The 23209-nt window shown below is 34.3% G+C and overlaps 1 protein-coding gene across 1 annotated transcript in view; it reads left to right on the top strand.

The window, feature by feature from the left end:
- LOC115888037 (nephrin-like) overlaps positions 1 to 23209 on the top strand; it is a 409016-nt gene that overhangs the window by 94731 nt on the left and 291076 nt on the right. The window contains 1 exon segment of the mRNA XM_030907605.1: positions 21381 to 21586. Coding sequence (XP_030763465.1) covers positions 21381 to 21586 — 206 coding nt within the window.

Here is a 23209-nt window from a genome sequence, read left to right on the forward strand (position 1 = left end):
TGAAACGTGAACGTTCAAGGCAACGGAAAATTCGAGGCTGGAGATTTAGGTGAGAAAAATACTGAGGAAGATTTTTGGAGGAAAGAAGATAGACAACATATGGGAGTAGCAAAAGCGCAAAGATTGGGATGGCTGGGACACAATAAAAGAATGGCTGAATCAAGAGTTCCTAAAATGATAATGAGACGTTAAATAGGTGACAAGGGAAGTAGTGGTAGACCGAGAACCAGATGGAAGAAGGATGTAGAGGATTTGAGAAGGATAAAAGTGGATGCGTGGAGAATAAAGGCGAAAAACAGAAATAAGTGGAGAAAGATAATCAATCAAGCCATGAGCCTTTTAGGCTGTGAGAGCTACTGTATATTAACATATCAAAGAGAACTTTAAACTTCATACGCTGAAGACTGCGTTTTAGTTGCAAAAACGTTACAGCAAATACAAGAAATGTTGAACACCTAGTATATACCTTGACATACGAGGCTTTGGGCCTTAAGCTGAACATCGATAAAATTAAAACCATATGCATTTTCCCCAAAAAATCATAACAATGCTATAAAAACCGGCTAAGAATTATTGTAATGTGTAGCGGAATTCAATTATCTCGGCAGTTTAATTTCGGAAAAGGCCAATATCGACTCTGAAATTTATCACAGAATTAACAGCGTTCTGGAAATTAAAACACAGAATTTTCTACAATCACGACTTGAGCACAAAAACGAAACTTGCAGTGTACCGAGCAATAATAATCCTCACCATGTTATATGAAAGCGAAACCTGAGTGCCATAACGCCGCGCCAGCACATGAACGCATTAAACAAGTTACAACAGAGACATCTTAGACAACTGTTAAGAACTAAATAATGGTATCACCATGTCTCAAACGTATCCTTGAAAAAGCTAACTCCGAGAGCGCCGAAGTCATGATTACTTAATCCCGCTTAAGAAGGAGTGGTCACGTATGCAGGATGCAAGAAAACTGCCTACCGAAATCTCTTCATGAGTGGGTTTCGTATGGATTGTGTGAGGCAAAAATTTTAAAAATTTGAGTGTGCAGTTGTGATAGAAGTTACGGTCAGAGATATTATTGTCTTTATTTAATATTCATTGGATTACATTTGATCCTTGTTCTGAACGGTTAACACCACAATCTCACTTTAAAGGCACATACTATTTGCTTTGTAATTTTAGAAATTGCTTCTTAAACATTCTATGAGTATTAGAAAAATCGTAAATGTAATAAAATTATCCTAACAACAACGCGGAATAGAGCTATTATGATTATAAATGGCAACTAGCCATTTGCATATGTATGAAACAGTAAATGCGGAAGACCGCGTTTAGTTTCTTATTTTCCTCCTTTTTGGGTTTAGAAAGCAAAACATACATAGAACTGGGAATACATAAAAATGCGAGCTGTTTATTTTTATTATAACATTATGAAGTTAATGGCAAAATTAAGTCTAATAAAATGATATGAAAAATACTGAATGTGTGATATATTCTAGTAAAGAGACTTTAAGCTTATAAGCCTAAAATTGATAGTTCGGGCGCACAGTCGGGTATTTGACACCGATAGTTGATCGAAATTTTTTTTATGTAGACCTTATATAAATTATTGCTATTTTCAATTAAAGAGGAAATAATATGAAGAAAATAAAGGATAATTCGTCTATTCTAAAAAAAAGAAAGAAAAATCACTGTTCCAGTGTTTCCACGGTAAATGCCACTAATGCCAGTAGTAATATCGCAACTAATACTACTAATGCTACGACTGATCCGCGACCAATTCCCATATCACTAATGCCGCTACTAATGCCAAATTGTGCTATACTGCTAATGACACTAATGCGATCGCCTTGTACACAACTATGCCATCGCGGTTTACAGCTCGCATTAGTATATCACTGATTTGCAAATTAGAGGAAACCTAGAATGTTTTTCTCATTTTATCAGCAAAGTCGCAAAAAGTCGCAGTATTTTATTTTACTGTATGAAAGCCCAATGTTTACTAAGTAAAACGTATATAGACAATATGCTGAATTCTTCGAAATGCGCAACTAAATTTCTAAGTATAATAAAAATGTCACAAATTTAATGAAATTTTCTAAACGCCTAACTTTTAGTTGCAAAAAAATCATTAGTATAGAGAATATCAAAATAAATAATATGTTTTTGTAGAATACATACCTGCAGCTTGCTGAGCCATTTTCAATCAAAACAATAATATAAACGTAAAAGGAGCGCAAGAACAACAATAATTTATAATTTTAAACATAAAATTTAGCCATTTACCTCTTATCTCTAAAACTTTGACGTTTCGTTGAAACAAATGAATGCAACTAAACATACCCATAGGAACGCCATTCATGACAGACATGATTTAACTTATCATTTATCTTTTTTTGGGAAATCTTAAACACATTTGCTTTTTCGAATTTCTATCACCTTTTTCATGCTAATACTCCACCGTGGGGCGTATCGATATATGATAAGGACACCGGAGTGTAATACCTCACTCCATTGTTACATTCATTTGTATATGTTTGCCTCTCCAATATACAGGGTGGCGCCTCTCATACGCCGCGGAGGCTCCAAGGAGAACGACAGTTTGTATTGAAATGAAATTTTGTGAGCATAATATGTAGGTTAGAGCAGAGCACTTTTTAAAAATATAGCAAGTTCTACAGGGTGTCCCCAAAAAAAGTTACATATCAAAGATGTGTTTATTTGTAATGGAACACCCTATATATTAATTGATTTTCGGATTCTGGTAAAAAAATAAAGGTGAATTTTATAAGTATATGACTAAAATGTAAGGTTTTTGACATATTTAACATTTTCTAGAAATAAAGAACATTTTTTAAATTACAATAAAAGCTACCTAAATTGGAATTTACCCGATATAGCCTAATATGTAGTTAAATTAACTGTTGTACTTTAAATCAAATTAAAACTTGATCCAAAAAGTTATACAGGTTGAGACAAAATTAATATTGAACATTAGTCTTCCTTTAAAAGCATGTTACTCTTTTATTTTAAATGGAACACCCAGTATATTATTTCGATATTTAATGGAGAATTCATGCCTCTTTAAAATACTATTAAGGCTGCCTACCCCTCAAACAAAGATTTTCCTAGATATTTTCATTTACATGATTTGATCTGAGTAGATCTTTATTATTTGATAAAATCTAGGTGGCTATGATATGTCTGACGTTACTTCAACATAGCTGTCTAATTAGTCCAACTTTAACAACTAGTTATCATTTTGTGTGAGTTAAAACAAAAAAAAATTCTCAGAAATTTGCCTAAAATGTTATCCTACATCAGAGAGAATTGATATGACTCTATTAGTTGGTGAATGTCGTGTGCATTCACCAATTGATAGGATACTTAGATGTTCATTATTTTATCTAGTCTGGTTTTTTTATGGGGATATGTTACAGACAGTGTTTAAAAAACTCGATTAACTATTGTGGACAACACGAAAGAAATGATTGTAGCTGCTTTTCGAGGTAGAACTCCACATATGCCTTTTAAAATGAAAAGATCCTTTTGAATCCTTTTGATCATTTTATGCAGTTAACAAGAAAGGAAGCATTTTGAGCCTTTGATTTCATCTAGCTAATTTTTGTCACATAAATATAGGTTTATATCTAGTTTTAATTGTGTAATAATTAAAATATGTTTTAAACGTGTATGTTTTTATTACCGTTGAGTATTATACACTACAATCTTTAATTTTTGTTAAATTAACAAAAGGTATATCACAGCCACCCTAGATTTTTGCAAATAATAAAGATCTACTGACGCAAAATTATAAAAACTAAAATATCTAGAAAAATCTTTGTGAGGTACTTGTAAGGTAAGTAATTTAATAAAAAGTTAAGGTCTGTCCTGATTGGAATCTCATTTCGTATATTTTTATTTACTTTATTTACACGGGTGTGATGAAAACACCTTCAATAAATATGTAAGGATTATTAGTAACTGTCTCATCTAAACTGAATAAACGGATCACTAAAGTTCACTTATCTCTGAAAGATTGAAAAAAGTTTCTCTTTTATAAACTCCCTTATTTTCTCCCTTCTACATTACCCATAATTACCCGTCCTACATTCTCCAAGATGCAAATATATCCCCCCGGATTTAGCCGCCTCGTTTCCCATACACGCTCACACACGCATCGACCGGGTAAAAATAAAGCCACCAAGTCTACTACACGTTTCGTTCGGAGATAAGCCCCGCACAGATTACCTCGTAGGTTTCCGCAGCGGTAATATAGCTCCTGATGGTGTTGTTATAACGTAATATTAAAAATAAAGGCTCCCTGTTTCGGGAGGTATTAGGAAGTTGATTAGATTTTTTTCGGTGGATGATGTTGCTTGTAGTCGGTTGTTGTCTTACACAGTCACGTGAAAAATGGTAATTGGATTCTGGTTCGGGCCACAAGAAAGTTGAAATGAATGGAATAGGTTCATGATTTCTTTTACGATAATATACACACACCTGAAAAATCTAGGGATATCACTTTATTAAAGTTAAAAATAAATGTTTTGAATAAACAACCACACATTTGTAGGCCGATTATTTCTACTTCGATTAAAACGAAGTAGTCACACTAGTTATTTCTAAATTTGGGATATTTGCAGAAGTGTTTGTGCATTTTTTGTCAAATGTCTAAAAAGCACCTAGCATCAATTGTTCGAATTTAACCTGTACTGGCTCTGTTTTTATGATAACTGGCCAGCATTCATTCAAATAACTCTGTTTAGTATTAGACGACATTATGGAGCGTAAACATCTTAACAGAGACGAAATGGTAAGGGCAATGGGTATGCTCGAAGCTGGAATGCGCCAAATCGACGTAGCTAGAGCATTAAATACAACGCAAAGTGTAATATCGCGATTAAGTGCACGCTACCGTAAAAGTGGTGATGTTGCTGAAAGGCACACAGGGCGACATTGCATTACTACCCCTCAGCAAAATTATTTTTTACAATTAAATGCTCGACGCCGACCGACCCTTACAGTACCAGAGCTTAGTTTAATTCTCCAGGAAACACATAATGTAACCGTTAGTCCTGACACTGTTCGCAATAGATTAAGAGAGGTCAACTTAAGAAGCAGACGCCCCTGAAGAGCTCCACCCTTAACGAGAGGAAATCGGGAGGTACGATATTTGTGGGCTCAAGATCATGTTCAGTGGTCGAATGAACAATGGGCCAATGTTCTCTTCACGGATGAGTCACGCTTTGGAATTCATCCAGATTCGAGAAGGCTTAGGGTATGGAGAGAACCGGGAAATCTTGTTCGGTTGGATCATGTTCAGGAAGTGCACCCTTATCAAGGTGAAACAGTTATGGTCTGGGGAGGAGTCCAGTTAGGCCGAAAAACCGACCTCGTTTTTCTTGAAAGGTTTCTAACAGGAATCACATATCGTGATTTAATTCTTGAGCCTGTCCTGTTACCATATGCCAATGATTTTGGGAGAAACTTCATTCTCATGCATGACAATGCACGGCCTCATACAGCCAGAGTGGTAAGTGAGTTTATCAATGCTCTAAACATCTTACCCTGGCCGGCACAATCTCCTGACCTCAACCCCATCGAGCACGTATGGGACGCGGTCCAAAGAAGAATTTTGAGAATGGACATGCCTCGTGAAATTCGTAGGGATCTGGTTCGGGCCGTAAATGCAGCGTGGCAGGCTGTACCTCGAGAAGAGATTGACAACCTGATCAGGAGCATGGAGAGACGATGTAGGGCTGTAATGAACAGCAGAGGAGGCTATACCCTTTATTAAGTAAAAATGGTTTTATCTTTTTTTTTATTCACAGTTTATAATTAAAAAAAATGTGTGTATTTTTTTGAGTTCAATAAAAATCAAGGTAAATTTGAAAAATCCGGTAAATTTCGCATTTTTATTTCCAATACGTCCTGTAAACTATTTGTTTATTTTAATTTTATTATATCAGAAATGCAAATAATAAAATTACTGCCAATGGCTGGATAAAATTGTAATATCCCTAGACTTTTCCGGTGTGTGTATTTTTGGTTAAATTAAAAATGAGAAGTTAGAAATTAAAAAAAAACGTTTTTGGTTTTGTAATAGTCTATTAATTTTAACCGATATAATTAAAAACATACCATTGCTTTTATTTCAAATATTAGTACAGCGTTTCAAATAATAAAGATCCACAGTCGTGTAAGGACGCTAGGGAACATTATTATTTTTAGGAATACTAGATACCATTCAGAAGATTTATGGTATGTCATAATACAGTGCATCTTATTAACATTAGTTTTTGTTTTAAAACTAAGGTTCTAGTAAGATAGCTTCTGTAAACAATATTCTTTGATATTAATAAGTTTTTCTGCTTTTGCAGTCAATAAATGCACACCTATTTCAAAAAGTTAAGAATGAATTAAACTTTAACAAGTTTAAAAAAAGTGTCTCAGGACCTCACAAATTATGAAAACTAGTCAACTCCATACAATCTCGATTTACATTTCTGTCTGATCAAAATAATAAATGTCTGCTGACAAAGGCTGCTACACAAAATCTCGTGTTCCTATTTTGCAATAAGCTATGAATCTTGATGAGTTTTAAAAGCGTCGAACTTGGTTTAATGGGTTATTTTATTATTGTTGTACGGTTTGTGCTTAGTTACAAGCTGTTTTTTACTTTACGTTTATAATAGTTAAAGCGAAGAAAACAATAAAACTACTGTTTTTACACGTACTTTTATTTAAATTAGGCGTAAATGAAAAATGAACAAAGTGTATGTAATGTATCGATAATTACATTCAAAAAAGGACGTGTTTTGGCATTCAGTACTATTTGGGTAATATTGTATAATATAATAGAGACTGTAAAAAATCAAATGAATAACTATTACTATTTTCTTTATTATATCTTAAATATATTAATATTAGTATTAACACGTGTTTTGTTTATAAGACAAGGATTAGTGCAGGGGCGGAAAAGTGAAATAGCAAAACCGATTCCACTGTTTCCATGGAAATTTCAAATAAAATAGTTTTAGCCCCTGTTGCTAGATGGTAGCGCAATTAATTTTTAAGTTAGGCAGTTGCTACTCGTTATAATTTTTCTTTGTAGTTTTTATAGTTTTTAACGCCATTGCCAAAGAATATTGTCAAAACAATTTCTATAGTATAATTTTTATTATTTGTTTTTTAATTACACAATTATTTTTGGCCCCCTTTTTCCGCTTCTTGTATTTTGTTTGTTTATATATACCCTACCAAAACTTTCAGCTCCATCTACGGTAACGTGGATGAAGCAAGCATGTTTGTCTAGTGGGCCGCTGGTTTTAATTTTGGCGGTACGATCTGTGATTGTCACAGCTACCGCTAGATGGAGAGAGCGTCTAGCACTATCCATAGTAGTACGTTTTGTCCTTAAATGCTATTCTCTGCTTTTCGTTTTGTCAGATTGAGAGTTACACATAGACAAACAAATAAAAAGAGACTGACAAATCTCATGATAAAGAGTGGGACCGCGTTCCCGTAGCGCAACTCAGAAGAACAATTTTGAAACCAATTCGCAGGACCATGGCAGGACGTACGTCTTTATTGTTATATTCCTTTATTATGTGTGCTTTATATGAAAAATAAAGAGATAAGTATAAACGTATCGTAAGACATTATCGCACATTCTGGCTGGCGGAAAATTTAAATTAGCCATTATTATTAGTATTCTTTCATTCTGAAACTGAAAATTTTCACTTAAACTGATTTATTTCCTATACCACGTAAAGGGAAAGTAGTGTAGGGAATAAATCAGTTTAAGTGAAAATTTTCAGTTTCTTTCAGAACGAAAGAATACTACTATTATAAGGGAAATTATAAAAAAGCAAAAAGTGTACTGTTTTATTAACATATTTATTTATACATAAAAATAAATAAACTTTTTATAATATAATAACAAAAAATAACAGTGTTTATTCCACCCATCTACCAATTTTAAATGCAGAAGAACTGACTGTTGCAGGAAACGATCGGCCAATTTTTTTAAAGGGCATTAAAAATCTCATTTTCGAAAAAACTGCCTAATTGCAATAACAAAGTGAATATCCAAGCAAAGAAGACTTTACGAGAATCATGATCCTGAACCATTTTCAAGTTCAGTTTTAATCCTAAAACAAAAGTAAAATAGGTATATTAATAAAGTGTCTGGTTACTATAAACCAGCTATAAACTACCTACCCAAAAAATGAAAAAAATTAATTGTATTAATTTATTTTGTTAAGAGAGATTCGAAATATTTTTGACACTACTACTTCTACTTTTTTCTTAATAAGATGATAAATATAACTACATACTTTTATTTTACCGGGTGTCTTTAACATATCTATCAGAGAAAGGGGGCACCAATACATATAAAAAATAGATGATACTGTCTCCTGCAGCAAATAAAATAACAAATAGTATAACCTAAAATTATAAGTAACAAATATAAATACCTATATGGAACAAAGGAATTTGTTCCCTATCCATATTCTAAGTCAATAAAATGGAGAGTTTAGAAAAAAAGGTAAATCACCAAAAGAAAAATTAACAAACATGACGAATTATCATGATGTTGTCATCTTGGTTGTTATGATGACGAAAACGAAAGGTGATTGTTCTAATTTCTATTTAGAAATTACGTTTTATATGGCTGCTTCTTTCTCTCTTGTTATATTAGAATGAGATAGTGGGCCTAGATAGTTACGCTACGGGAACTTTGTCCCTCTCTTTGTCATTTAATTTGCCAGTCTCTTTTTATTTCTTTGTCTATGGAGTTACAGCAAAGTAGGCCTGACGATGGAGATAAATCTCCGAAACCGGTCGTCGAATGGCTGTTCCCTTCTGTCTGATGAACTTAGTGCAGAGAATAAGCATATATGTAGGGTTTTTTGGTCCCCTTTTTCCGCATATACCCCACCAAAACTTTCAGCTCCATCTACGGTAACGTGGATGAAGCAAGCATGTTGAAAATTATAGTTTATAGCGAAATTATACATGGGCGTATTTTAAAGTCAGCCCCCCACAATAGATGGTGCCACTAACATGGAACCATTTTTTAGTAAGACAATTTCCCTTTTTAATCTTGATATATCTTGATATATTTTTTGGATTATTCTATCCGGAGATAACAAATGTCATAGAGTAACTAGCAAACGACTATAAACGTCACAGACCCTATGAATGTAAATTATTCCAAATTAGGACTATCTTGACCAAATTTTCCTGTAATATTTGAAACATATTTAACTGATCGATACTGAACATAATCGCTCGTATTCTGCAGCAGTTTCCATTCAATTCCAATTCCATATCTTTTGCCAGTTGACTAATGGCCAATTGTTTATTTGGAAGCGCGTTCCGTAATATTTTTCGCCGCCCACTAGAATAAGCGCCTTTCTAGACCGGTTATAACGAGGGGATCGCCGCCGCCTGCGACTTATGGCCCACTCTAACAGACGTTTCTCTCTTTTATACGCCGCATTAAGGGACGCTCTCTTCCAAATGGCGAACGAATTCGAACCGTTTATTTTTTCCTCCATCTGTCGGTTCCTTCTTTTGCTTTTTCCTTATTTCTTCTTCCTCTTCGTCGCTTTGGTTTGGTCGTCGGCTTATTGAAGTTCAGGCGTGGGTGATTTGAGCCGTCCGTCCGGTCAGTCGCATGTTGTGCCATAAGCGTCGGATTTTAAGAGAGTTTAATACTAACATATCAGAAATATACACACAGTTAATGTACACGTATTTCGAAAATTTAAAAATGAACTTAGGTTTAAAAGGTTTGAAAAGAAGTGTTTGTCACAACACGACAAATTGTGCAAAATCTAGAATCCAAATAGTCGATCGGCAACTAAAGTTTAACATTTTAAACACTGTTTGGTGTAATATATAAGAACATACATAGAACACAGGTCATGTAGTGAGTTAGGTATGCTTGAACACACTTGTGGAAGATCCTGTGTGACCGGACAACAATGGATAGTATGGTGAGTCACAGTCGACCAGACATCTTAGTTTTTGATAAGAAGCAACAAAAGACACAAGTAATAGATATAGAAATTCCAGCAGACGAAAACGTAAGAAAATCAAGAATGGAGAAAGTCTTGAAATACCAAGAACTGGCAGATGAAATAAAGAGAATGTATCAGTTGGAAAATGTGGAAATATATCCTATAATAATATCGTGTAATGGGGTTAGTGGATAAGAACTTACCTTGCAATCTTAAGGCTATCAGCATACACAACCCGAAGCAAATTATAGGAATCTTACATAAAGCTGTCATCCTAGCAACCTGTCACGCCTTGAGAGGTATACTGACAACAGAGTCGCCTTGGTCTGTAAAGACCCCGCGAGCACTGGCCGTATCTAATAAAAGTGCTGTGGAAAAAAATAATAAAAATCTGTTGTGTGTTTTACAAAAGAAAATTCTTATATTTTTTAGGTTCTAAGATTTCTATCCAGGATTTTTTAATAAAATTACCATACGCTATTAAATTTCTTACGATATTTTAAATGACTGTTACGTTATTACATTAATTTATTGGCCTACTTTGCAGATATTTAGATACTCATATAATTAACATAGTAGTAATGCTTTTTTCTTCTCTAGCCAAGCAATGATTTAGAGTTTGATTAAATTCTGATATTATTAATTAATAATCTCTTTTGTAATTTGCAGTTGTAGACAATTTCACTTAAGGAATCAAATAAAACAAGAGAGGTTATTGTCCTATTATTCAAAGGTCCTGAACCTTCACGGGCGTGCCGCCTATGTTTTGCTCTAACGAAAGTTTTTTTGCCTTGAGGCGACTTTGCCCGGATTCTTTATTTAGCTTTCCGGATAGGAATTCGTTACGGTTTGCTCGGACGTAAAACAAAACGCCCGCAAGAAAAATTCTTGTATAAATGGCGGATTGTACGCGTCGTTATCGTTCAGCAAAGTAACGTTATGTAAATCTGTTTTAAATTGATTTAGGAGAATGAAGTATTGTTCTCAATCGTCAGAAAACATATCACTTGTGGCAAAGTAGGATGTACAAGTTTCATTTTATTTCGATTTTTCACAAATAATTCTGAAATAATGTAGATTATTTTATATGAAAATTAGTGTCTGGGAGTTTTTTGATATGAGAAATTCGATTTTGATGTCAATATGACTCCTATTTGTAGGGGGCGTCACCTACATCTGTTTCAGCTGTTTTGAAGAGTAATAACTTTTTGTCCGTACCTGTATAAAACAGTGAACAAACCTGTACAAACCGAGTGAAAAAATATACATTTTTGTGATTTTCTACGTAAAAAATGTCTCCTGGTAAAAATTGCTACGAGTAACCGTTCTCAAAATATTTAGAATGGAATTAGTCAATACATCTCATTATTGACAAAAAATAAACATGTTCAGTAGATAGTTAGTTGATTGAAATGATAAATTTGGAAACTTTTTGTTTTTTTAATTTAATTATAAATTTTTCTTCCAAAAAATTTACAGGAAAGAAAATCCAGAAAAGGTCCAGTGGTTTTCAAAATTTTAGCAAAAAATCATTTTCTTTAGAAATTTTAAAAGTAAAATACCTTGGTTATTTTAGATTTATTTGAAAAACGATAAAGAGGAAATATGTTCCTTTTATGGATATCTACCAGCCCTGAAAATATTTGCACTTATTTAAGACTCACATTGTATATAAGACTAATACACACATTTTTATTTCCCACATTTTTTTAAGTTAATTTTTCGTTTGATTTAAATAAATCATCTTTTTTATTTCCAAACACGCACCGCGACAAAAGCTGAACTTTTAATTGGCCAAATTAAGGTGAGCTTAAAATTCGACCGGAGGGATTCCCAGTTTTCCAGATTCTTAATTGCGATAAATCCGAAAACAAATTACGTTTGAAAGTCTGGAGGAACGAACAAAGAGTGGCGGGGAAAGGCGGCAAAGTCGCATAATTTTACCGTTAACGCTGACGCTAATGCAACTTTTCCATTATGGTCGTAAATTCTTAACGGTTTTTAAGTTTCGGCACAGGAAAGTCGGACGGTTGTTTGAACTTCACCAAAAAGCACTAAAGCCTTGTGAAATGTTTTGTGTAAATGTTTATCTTTTAAGACATTCTATATACAGTACGTCAATCCGTTCTGTAGCTACGGGGCATCCGTAAGAGGGGAGACGATGTTTTCTCGTAAAAAATTAGACGACGCGTCCCATCAATAAAAATTTGCCAAATTTGCAAGTAGCCAATGAAATGAGAGGGCGGAGTGAAAGTGTTTTGCCGTGACGTACTCGTCAAGTCCACGTGTGCTCTCTGCCGCTTCTATTTAGGTATAGTCCGTTCCAATGGAGCTGATAGTGCAGATCGAGGGTTCGGACCATAAAATAGTTGTAAACCATAGGCGCGACCGAACTACCTGCCCCGTAACCTGTACCCATTGTCATTAAAATAAAAAACTCGTAATATTTATATATAAGTACCTGTATAGAGTAAAATTTGAAATAGTTAGCATTCGGCAACTAGCAAGTAACGTCTATTCGTCGAATTAAGATGGCTTCAAGTTCAAGTTTTTCTCCAATTCCTATTCAACGAGTTAGCAAAAGTGCATATTCCTTGCGGGAAAAACCATTAATCCTGAACGTTCATGATGCTCTTGTGCACCAAAACCCCGCAAGTTCTGTTCGTGACATAATTACGAACTGTGCCACTATGATAGGGGTAGGAGAATCAACGATTTATAGATTTTTACGTGAGAGAAAATGCCGGAACCTCAGTGAGTCTATTCCTCATCCGGGGATGAAACCATTAAAAATTGACGACGATGTTAAAAACAGTGTTCGTAGAAATTGGCATGGTATGTATTTCGCAAAAGAAATACCAACGTTGGAGAAGATTGTGCAAGCTGGCCAGGATGACGAAAACCTGCCACAACTATCAAGAACTAGAGTATGGAGAATTCTTCATGGAATGAACTTTCGATGGAAAAATCAGAACAGAAAATCTTTTCTTATTGATAGGCCGGATATTGTTTGCTGGAGACGGGAATACTTAAGGTTAATCCGAAAATATCGCAACGAATATAAGAATATTTTCTATTTGGATGAAACCTGGCTAAATGAAGGACACACCGTATCGAAAGTCTGGCAAGATAAAAATATAGTGAATTCCCGACAAGCTGTAATGGAGGGTTGGTCAACGGGATTAAAACTTCCGTTAAACAGGCTTATTATAACCCATATAGGCAGTGAAAACGGATTTTTGGATCAACGATTATTGGAATTTCAATGTAATTCAAGCAAAGACTACCACGAAGAAATGATGGCTGATGTTTTTGAGGAATATTTCCTACAAATGATCGAATATATTCCCCAGAATTCAGTTATTATAATGGATAACGCCAGCTATCATTCTCGATTAGTAGAGAAGCTTCCTACAAGTTCATGGAAAAAAGCGACGATAATTGAGTGGTTGCAGTGTAAAGCCTTAAATTTCGATGATACAATGGTGAAAAAAGAACTTTTGCAAACTGTTAGACAGCATAAGGCAAAGTTTAAAAAATTTGTAATCGATGAGATGGCAAAAGGTAGAGGTATTATTGTACATCGCTAACCCCCTTACCATTGTGAGCTGAACCCAATAGAGCTTATATGGGCACAAGTCAAAGGTTATGTTGCCAGGAACAATAAAACTTTTAAACTTCAAGAAGTACGACAACTTTTGATGGATTCATTGGCGAATGTGACTGCCGAAAATTGGCAAAGCGCCATATAACATGTTAAAGCTGACAAGGGAAAAATGTGGCATCTTGATGACCCAATCGACGAAACTACAGAAATCGAACCGTTAATTATTAACTTAGGACAAGACGATTCTTCAGATTTCTCTGATGTACAATTTAATTAACAATGCTGTATATACGAGTATTATAGTTAAAGTAATGTTCTCCTGCAATAGTTTATTATTATTTTTGTTTATTTTTTACAAGAACAATATATGTGTGTATATAAATTTTAGTGCATAATTACTTTGTATTTTCATTATAATAAAAAGTAAAAAATCATAAATAAAAATCCTGTTCTACGACTATGGACCGTTTCCTTCATTCGCATTTTTAAGGCTTCATTTGCATTTTATAATCTATTGTTATTTGACCGATTACAGGGTGGTCTCAATTTGTTGACACACCCGACCTCCGTTTTCCATTTATTATAGGCGCTCTGTGCTCTCAGCTCCATTGGAACGAACTTTAGCGATTTATAAAATATATTACTGTTTATTTAAATGTTTTTTGTCCGCATTCCTTTTATAGACACAGATCAAGTAGGCATTAGTTGCTTCATCGTTTTCCACCGCTTTTGTTCTCGCCAGTCTCCTGCATTTATATTTCTGTTTTGGGTTATCTAGTGTTCTCCATTCTGCACATATAGTCATATAAGTTGAGATCTTCAGAATCAGATATGGGTAGTCATCGAAAAAATCATGTCTTGAGTGATCTTCATCGAAAAGAGTGCTCTACAACGTATAAAAGACGTAATGCAATAAAAACCTAAATATCGGCAAGAAGACAAAATTTATCTAAGATTTGTTAAAAGCAAACCTTATCAGCAAAAGCAAGTCATCGAAAAGCAAGGTTTGTCGTTGGCTAAAGGGTGTTTAATAAGATAATAGTAGCAGTAGTAAACACGGTGGTCCGAACTGTATTTTGGAAACTTTGGTAGCATAAAAATAAGAAAAAAAAATCGTATAAATGTATGTCCCAAAATGCTTAGTTTCGGAGATACAGGATATGGAAGTTTCATATTTATTTCGATTTTTTCCAAATAATTTCTGAAGTAACGTCAATATTTGCATGAAAATTAGTGTCTGGGAGTTTTTGATATAAAAAATTTGATTTTGATGTCAATATGACTCCTACGACTTGTAGGGGGCGCCACCTACATGTGTTTTAACTGCTTTGAAGAATAATAACTTTTCTCGTCCGTACCTATATAAAACTACGAAGTGAAAAAATATACATTTCCGTTATTTTTTACGTAAAAAATGTCTCTTAGTAAAAATCTCTACGAGCAACCGTTCTCGAGATATATTTAGAATGGAAATAGTTATTTGACTGAAATGATTAATTTGGGAATTTTTTATTTTTTTAAATTAATCATAAATTTTTCTTCGAAAAAATTATGAAGAAACAGTTTTTGTTGAACTTTCGGCACAAAAACATTTCTAATTTATGGTTTCAGTCTAATAACTATTTAGTCAACATGTTTAATTTATGTCAATGATGACAGGTATTGATAATTTCGATTCCACATATCTCGAGAACCATACTTGTAGCGATTTTTACTAAGAGACATTTTTTACGTAAAAAAATGTCGCGAATGTATATTTTTTTACTTAGTAGTTTTATACAGGTACGGACAAAAAGTTATTATTCTTCAAACTAGTTAAAAAATATATCGGTGGCGCCCAGACACCAATTTTCGTCTAAATATTGACGTTACTTGAGAAATTATTTGGAAAAAATCGAAATAAAAATGAAACTTCTACACCCTCTATCTCCGAAACTAAGCATTTTAGGACATACATTTATACGAACTTTTTTATTTATTTTTATCTGCAGAATATTAATTCTGCCAAAGTTTCCGGAATACCGTGCGGACCACCCTATATATTAAATACATTTATTTTCTACGAAATGGCGCATTACAGCCTATTACCACCACAAATATAACTCACACTAGTACACCTGAAATTTACAAGCACACATCGCGCCAACAAAAGTCGAAAAATTAAAACCGCCCGACACAAGGGGTGAAAAAAAAGGGAGGGTAGAACACGGCACGTAAAATAAAACGGGAAAAATTCGTTCGACCGAATTGGCGTGCAGGGCTCCCTAGAGGTGGCGTAGGGGTAGCTCGGCCCTCGGGGCTAATTATCGTCGGTGGGGGGCAATTCTGCGGCGGCCTCGATGCATTTTACACCGGTAAACATACACACACGCATTAAATCAATCGATGGGAAATCCCGATCATCCCCTAGCTTCGTACAAGGGATTATTGTTACCTTTGGATCGGTTTTGAACGTTCTTTGTTTAGTGTTTACGGAATTTAAGTTACCCACTGCCAAATCAGAGCCTGATCTCAAAAATTAATTCTTTTTCATAAATCGGAGTATTATCCAGTCATATCAAGGGTTTAAAGTGATATTTTAACAACTAGTGGGAAGAAATAACTTTATCCCATTAATGGAATACTGAAATTAAAAATAAACAAATATTATATTATTTTTATAAACATTTATACAGGGTGAGTTTTCTACGATGTTCTCTATGGTTATCTCGAAAACTACGAGAGATATAGAGTCGGTTAAATGGGGAAAGAATTGCAGATATGTAAGCTTGGCTTACTGGCTACGGCTTACTGGATATTGCGAAAGAAAAAAAACAAATTTCTGCTATTTTATAAATGCTCCCTAATTCCATTATAACCTTAATTTAGACAAAAAGTTTTCAGATAAAAGTTGTAGATAATCACATCCTTCAAGAGATCGTGTCCTGCGTTTTTTTTTCTAAAGCCTGTAATTTTTGACATATGACACACATTTTTTAAATGGAAATTGAATTGAACATTGTTAGCTGACGTCATTTATTTAAGCTTTACATATCAGCTATAATATGTTTTTTTCGAAAAATTACTGAATTATAGCCAATTTTTTTCTTTTTTGACTATTTTCACTTAGCATGGCATTCTTAGTTTAGTATGATTTATAACTTATAAAAAAACAGTATATTTTATTAAACGGTTTTTTACAGTTTACATTAAACAAATTAAAATTTAAAAAGCTACTATTACTACATTCACTTTAAGTTATTTTAACAAATGGTAAAAAATGTGCTATTTTTTGTGTATCTACATAAAATGTATCTTTTTAAAACTGAATTACAAGCTTTTCTCACAGGCTGTCAACATTATTAAATTTCTCCCGTACTGCCTTTTCGAGTACCTCTCTTATTTATTCATTTATTACCAGTAAATTTTACAATACATATTATTACATAGTCTTGCAAAACCGTAGAGAGACAGAGTCTCTGTAAGCGGACTGGATACAACAAAAACTAAATATAATAATTAAAACTAATTAACATAGAATAGAAAATTTACTTATTACTAATCTTATAATAGAACATACTACATTTTATATCTTAATCTATTCAGTATCTTTGAAATTATCCTATTATTTCAACCACCTTAGTATTTTTTTCTTTAGAGGTTTTCTTTTAAAGAACGAAGATTTCATATTTAGTGGTAATGCATTAAAAGTATTTATAGCACTGACATAGCTGATTTTGTTACTTACTTTTAGGTTGAATTTAGGTAACTCTCTTGATTCGTAAGTTTTCTTGTACACCTTGTTGTTAACCATTAGAAGAATAAGTGGAGGGGGGGGGGGTTAATCTCTGCGAACTTAGAGATCTATTGTGTCCCCCTTTCTTGAGTTATAACTCATCATACAGTCCCAGGACTTCCTACGGAGACCCGTGTCCTTCACAGTCGAGGAGCTACGACCCAGGCCGGGTAGACGAAACGGTAGCTTGTGTCGCCTGTTGGGTTTAGAGGTAGGAGGTAGGCTCCCGACCCTTGGATGAGGTGGTAACTTGTATGCCACTTGCGGAGGATGGTCTCACGCAAGTATCAGCCACCTCTCCTGTAGTTCTCTTTGGGTTTGGCCCCTTGGAACTTTCATTGTTACTGTTCCCAGTGTCGCTAGGGGGTTTCCCCACAGCTTCACCGGTGATGTTTTTATTACTATTATTACCAGATCTCATAGTGTTCCCATGAGTCGCTAGAGACAGTCGGTCCACTTTTACAGAGCCCCGCATGTAGAAGTAAGGGGTAAAATACAATGGGGTGCCCCCCGATGCCCCAAGGTTGAGGCTGTCCGTAGCCCCGCCCGGTATCGTTATATGTCTTGGTGCAATTCCCTGGCCACGACATTACAGTCAAGGACAAGACGATGAGTGAGATGCTTCTTAGACCAAGCCAAGTGCTAGGGGGGATGCCCCCCAGCACCTGACTAGGAGCTTCCCCACCAACGACAAGGTCTTGTATCTCCTAGGGGAAGTGTTGTTAATCATACCGCATAAGAAAATCTAAAACGGATAGGTCAGGTGATCGAGGAGGCCCATGCAATTGGTCTACCTTTTCCTAACCTTGAGTTTGCATAATTCTGATATAAATAATGTGTAACATTTCTTTAAGGGTTATGTTGAAATCACTCTATTTATATTGTGAAGTCTCTAAATTTAAATTTTCAATAAATTTTTACGTCAAGGCGAAATGGGTGAACAAATTAGGCAACCTCATAAAAAACCGTCTTGAAAACCGTTCTCTAAAAACGTAAGTAACATTTACCGGTCAACGTATTCTCAAAAATGTATCGTCCACTAGAAGAGTTGAACCAATAATCCCACAAGCTTTTCTTTATTAATTTTAAAAATGACTTTTTGTGCCTCGCCTGTATTATCAAACGTACAGCCTCGCATCAAAAAGTATCATTTTTCCTCCTAATAAATCAGTATAATATTTTTTCGAGATGTACCAACCCTATATGTGAAAATATATGCACACCCTGTATTATTAAAGTATTTTTTGTTGTGGTTAATTATAGATGTGACTGAATTATTATTTGTTTTAAATAGATCGACGTTTAATGATGTTAAATTAATGGTATTATGCAGATAAATATATATTTTCAACATGTTTAAATACTGCTTTTGTTACGAATTGATTGGTTAAACCAACACGATTTCATTGCCGCTGGCCCTCAATTACTGACCAATTAACTAATTTGGTCTATACTTGATAGTCCATAATAACATTTCAGAGTTCAAATTTAAACTCTTAAATCAATGGATATATTCTCATATCCTAAACTATATTCGTTTTGGTAAAACTATCCTAATCTATATACTCTATATACTAAATATTATAATCACTATACAGTAGATTTACTAACATAAAGTCCCAATGAACTATTAAAATAGACATTCACATTTATTGTTAATTAACATGCCATTTAAAGAAGAAAAGTGACAGGTTGTTACATCTTCGCAATTTATAGTTGTATGATACTCATATGTTTACATCCTAAATTATAGGGTGGCCTTTTACACAATTACTTTTTGCTCTATAGGGGAGGATCATTAAAAACGCCTGTAGATTAAAACCAAATTATGGAATATTCCTTAACGAGTAACAAAGACGGTTTCTATGCTTATATTTTAACGAATATCTTAAATTATAAGTGTTGCACTATGTCAGTTATTTTACTTATTTTGTTTATTTTTGAATAAAACTTAAGCTTACTTCTTAACTCCACATATAATTCTTGCTCTTATCTAGAAATTTCACCATCACAACAATTTGTTCGGTTAGTTTTGTCTCCGATAACTCTAATATAAAATATCATTAATATCACATTAATTTGGCTGTTACAACTTACCTTTGCTTTCTACAGTAATTACTAGCTCATTATTAGGCTTGTGCTTGTCTCAAGAATATTTTTTAGACGTATATCTTTGGAAATTCATAAACATAAATCAGATATATTTATCCTTTGTTTATTTTCAACGTCATGGAAATGTAAAGCCTACAATATATACATTGATTAAGAATATTATTAGGTATTTTTCCTATGTAATAATCAATTTGATTTAGATTTGAAGAGTATATATGTCACTGTTACTTATTTAGATATTACTGCATTTTTTGTACATTTAAATCTTTACAATGATTGTTTTATTGGTTTAGGATATCCCGGGTGCGTGTCAAAAATGACTCACCCCTATAACTTTTTTTATTTTTTTAGTTTAAAAAACGAAATTTGGTATGTTAGTATATGACATAAATTAGGATTGATTGACGTATTTAATTGTTTTTGATCACTTCCTGTTTCACCGGAAATAACTACAACTTTTGATTTTTAAATGGCACCCTCGGTATTTTTTTACTTTATTCGATAGAAAATAAAACTCTGAATTGAATGGCATAGCATATGTCAACTTTTGACATTTTCGCATATGGTTTATTTGAAATTATAACTTGCGGTTCGTAACGAAAATTTGACTCGAAATACCAAATGTAAAATTCTTTTTCGAAATATGCTAATGAGCCTCCATCGTTCCATTTGAAAAAATTGAGATATGATTGAAAATACGATTTGAGCATTTTCTAACTGGCCAGGTGAAGACATTAAAAACATTAGACGATCAAATCAATTTTGTCAAGGTTCCTTGATTAAGAATTAGCGTTTTTAACATAGCCATGGCACTCTAGATTGAATTTTAAAATACAATTTTTTATTAAGCGAGAAAATTGACATATGATATGATATTCTATTCAGAATCTCATTTTCTATCGAATAAAGTAAAAAAATATCGAGAGTGTCATTTAAAAATCAAAAGATGTAGTCATTTCCGGTGAAACAGGAAGTAACCAAAAACAATTGGATATGTCAATCAATCCTAATTTATGTCGTATACTAACATACCAATTCTCGTTTTTTTATCTGAAAAAATAAAAAAGTTATAGGGGTGAGTCACTTTTGAGACGCACCCGTTATTTTTATTAAACAAATCTTGTACATTTTGGATTTTGATTAACACGCTTTTTCTTTATGCTTCCCTTTTCATATCTTGTGCTAGTTGGAAGATGTTTTGTAACGGGACGCTGGTATAGTAGTAGGCTGTCGTTATTAACGTTGCAACCCGTTATAAATTTTAGGCCACTCCCGTTAGAGTTGTTGACAAAATCGCGACATAGCATTCACAACATTAGTCTAATAACTATGGTTAAAAATGTCAATACTTTTGTCGCGGGTTTATTTCTTAATAGAATACACTGGATACACTAGGTTTATAACAGAACGTCAACGGATTATAATAAACGTATCTCTTTAAAATAATAAAGGATTATAATAGACGTATCATAACTCATTAGCGTATTTGAAAACGGCATTTTTTAAGAATAATTTGGCACCACATACTCAATATTTCGAGTCAAATTGTTGTTATATTTACTGTCGTGGCACTCTAGATTGAAATTTGGCATACTGTCTTCTATTCAGAATGTCATTTTCTAACAAGTACCGAGGATACCATTTAAAAATCAAAAGTTGTAGTGAACTCTTTTTTTTCCTCGAAAAAACAAAAACGGTAGCCACTTTTCAGAATCATCCCACAGTATTAATTCAAATAACTTATTTCAACTTCCAAAATACAGTAAGATCAAACCTAGCTTTAGATAACACACCGCCTTAGGCCCTACATCTACCTTAAACCCTTAACGTCTTGTCTTTGTTCCAGTTACGACGTGCGAGGCCCTTACATAACGAGGCCCAAGCACTGGCGCGGCGAGAACCTGGAGGCCAGGGCCCTGTTCCAGCGCATCACCAACCCTTCCAGCCTCAACATGGACAACGTCAGCGAAGCCGACGAGGGTGAATATCGCTGTCGGATAGATTACTTGAAATCGCCCACGAAGAATCTGAGGGTGCGGCTGGATGTCATAGGTGAGTGTCCTTTTCTTGCTGGGGGTCTGATAAGTAATAATCCTTGTATTTTGTTTGTAATCATCTTAGGATCGTATTTGAATGACGTATATTATTATCTGATATTAATTTGTCAGAGACACTTATAGTTTTGTAACTAATATCTGCCCATATTGCTGTGAATATACATTTGATACAAAATATTCTTAATACAGAAAATAACTTCTTGTAGATTAATGACCGCGACTTTATAGATAGATGTACTGTGTCCCCTTTATTTGAGTTATAACTCATCATACAGTCTCCAGTATCTGAGACGGTTTTACAGAGGTTAGTACTCCTCGGATATTGATAGTACCAAAATTTATGGCATGAATGGTTGTCATCTCGGCGCACTCAATGATGGGGCGTTTTATGGTGTTTTCCCATTTTCCTCACATAATTTCCATTCGCTGTTGTTTCCTAGTTTCAATCTACTGAGGCCGAGGAGTGTCCCATTATTGGAATTACATGTACATTTTTTTAGCAGTCGCTGACAGTCTTACGGCAGTCCCTATCATAATTACATGGCAGTCTTCTTTGCAGTCATTGGCAGTCGCTTGGCAGTAACTATTTTTAACCCAGTGAGACACCTCTCGACTGAGGCGTTCAATGAGGAGATTAAAAATGTCCTGTTAAAAACCGGAAATCAAGGAACATCTTTGATTTTTCGTAAGTTCAGAGAAATTTCTTCCACTGTCTTTGATATTTGGAGAATATCAAAGTTATTTACTGGAGAATATCATTCCAGGTTATGGATGGAGTCCTCAAGGTTGGGAAGCAGTAATATTATGGCCCAGTTGGTGAAGTGTTTGCTCCTTACACAGAGAAGACCAGGCTACTAGTAACATAGCAAGTTGCCGGACGAATTTACGTTTACCCGTTTTGCGTTCGTACTCGAGATTGCCGGCTAGTCGGCTGGTCAGGCAGTACGCAGTTGCAGTTGTGCTTGGACGGGTCCGTCGTGACAGACTAGGAATACGACGCGAGGAGTGCCGAGTATTTATTATTTTCATTTTAAGTGTTTACCTTCACTTAAGGTAACATTTAAAATGAAAATACTTAAATATTTATTATTTGAGTGTGTTTACAAGCCAAAACTAAAAATAGATAAATTCTCTAAACCCAAAAAAAAAACTAAAATATTACTCTAAATAAGAAAAAGTTATAACAAGTATTCAAAAAGACTATCTTCTTGTCCTAGACAGAAGCCTAGGCGGTCGTAAAATCCCCGTCTGACATTGACTAACATATTAGGACTAATAGTTTGGAAAGCCTCTCGTATTTTTACTTGAAGCTCAACCAGGTTATTAGCCCTATTATGACCATACACTTTGGATTTTACATAACCCCACAAAAATAAGTCATTGGGAGAAAGATCTGGTGATCTAGCGGGCCACAAAATAGCTTGTCCATGTGTTCCATATCCACTAATTAAACAGTTGGGAAAAGTATTGTTCAAATATTCTTAAACAATACGGGCATTGTGGGCAGGACAACCACCTCAGCAATTTGATTACTTGAAAACGTGGGATTTTGATCCGCGGTAGCACAAATGAACACTTGCTTTAACTCCTGTTCTTCATTAATCAACACATCAGGCTT

Source organism: Sitophilus oryzae, unplaced genomic scaffold (assembly GCF_002938485.1).
Source record: "Sitophilus oryzae breed Bouriz unplaced genomic scaffold, Soryzae_2.0 scaffold_682_pilon_pilon, whole genome shotgun sequence".
NCBI classification, from domain to species: Eukaryota; Metazoa; Arthropoda; class Insecta; order Coleoptera; family Curculionidae; genus Sitophilus; species Sitophilus oryzae.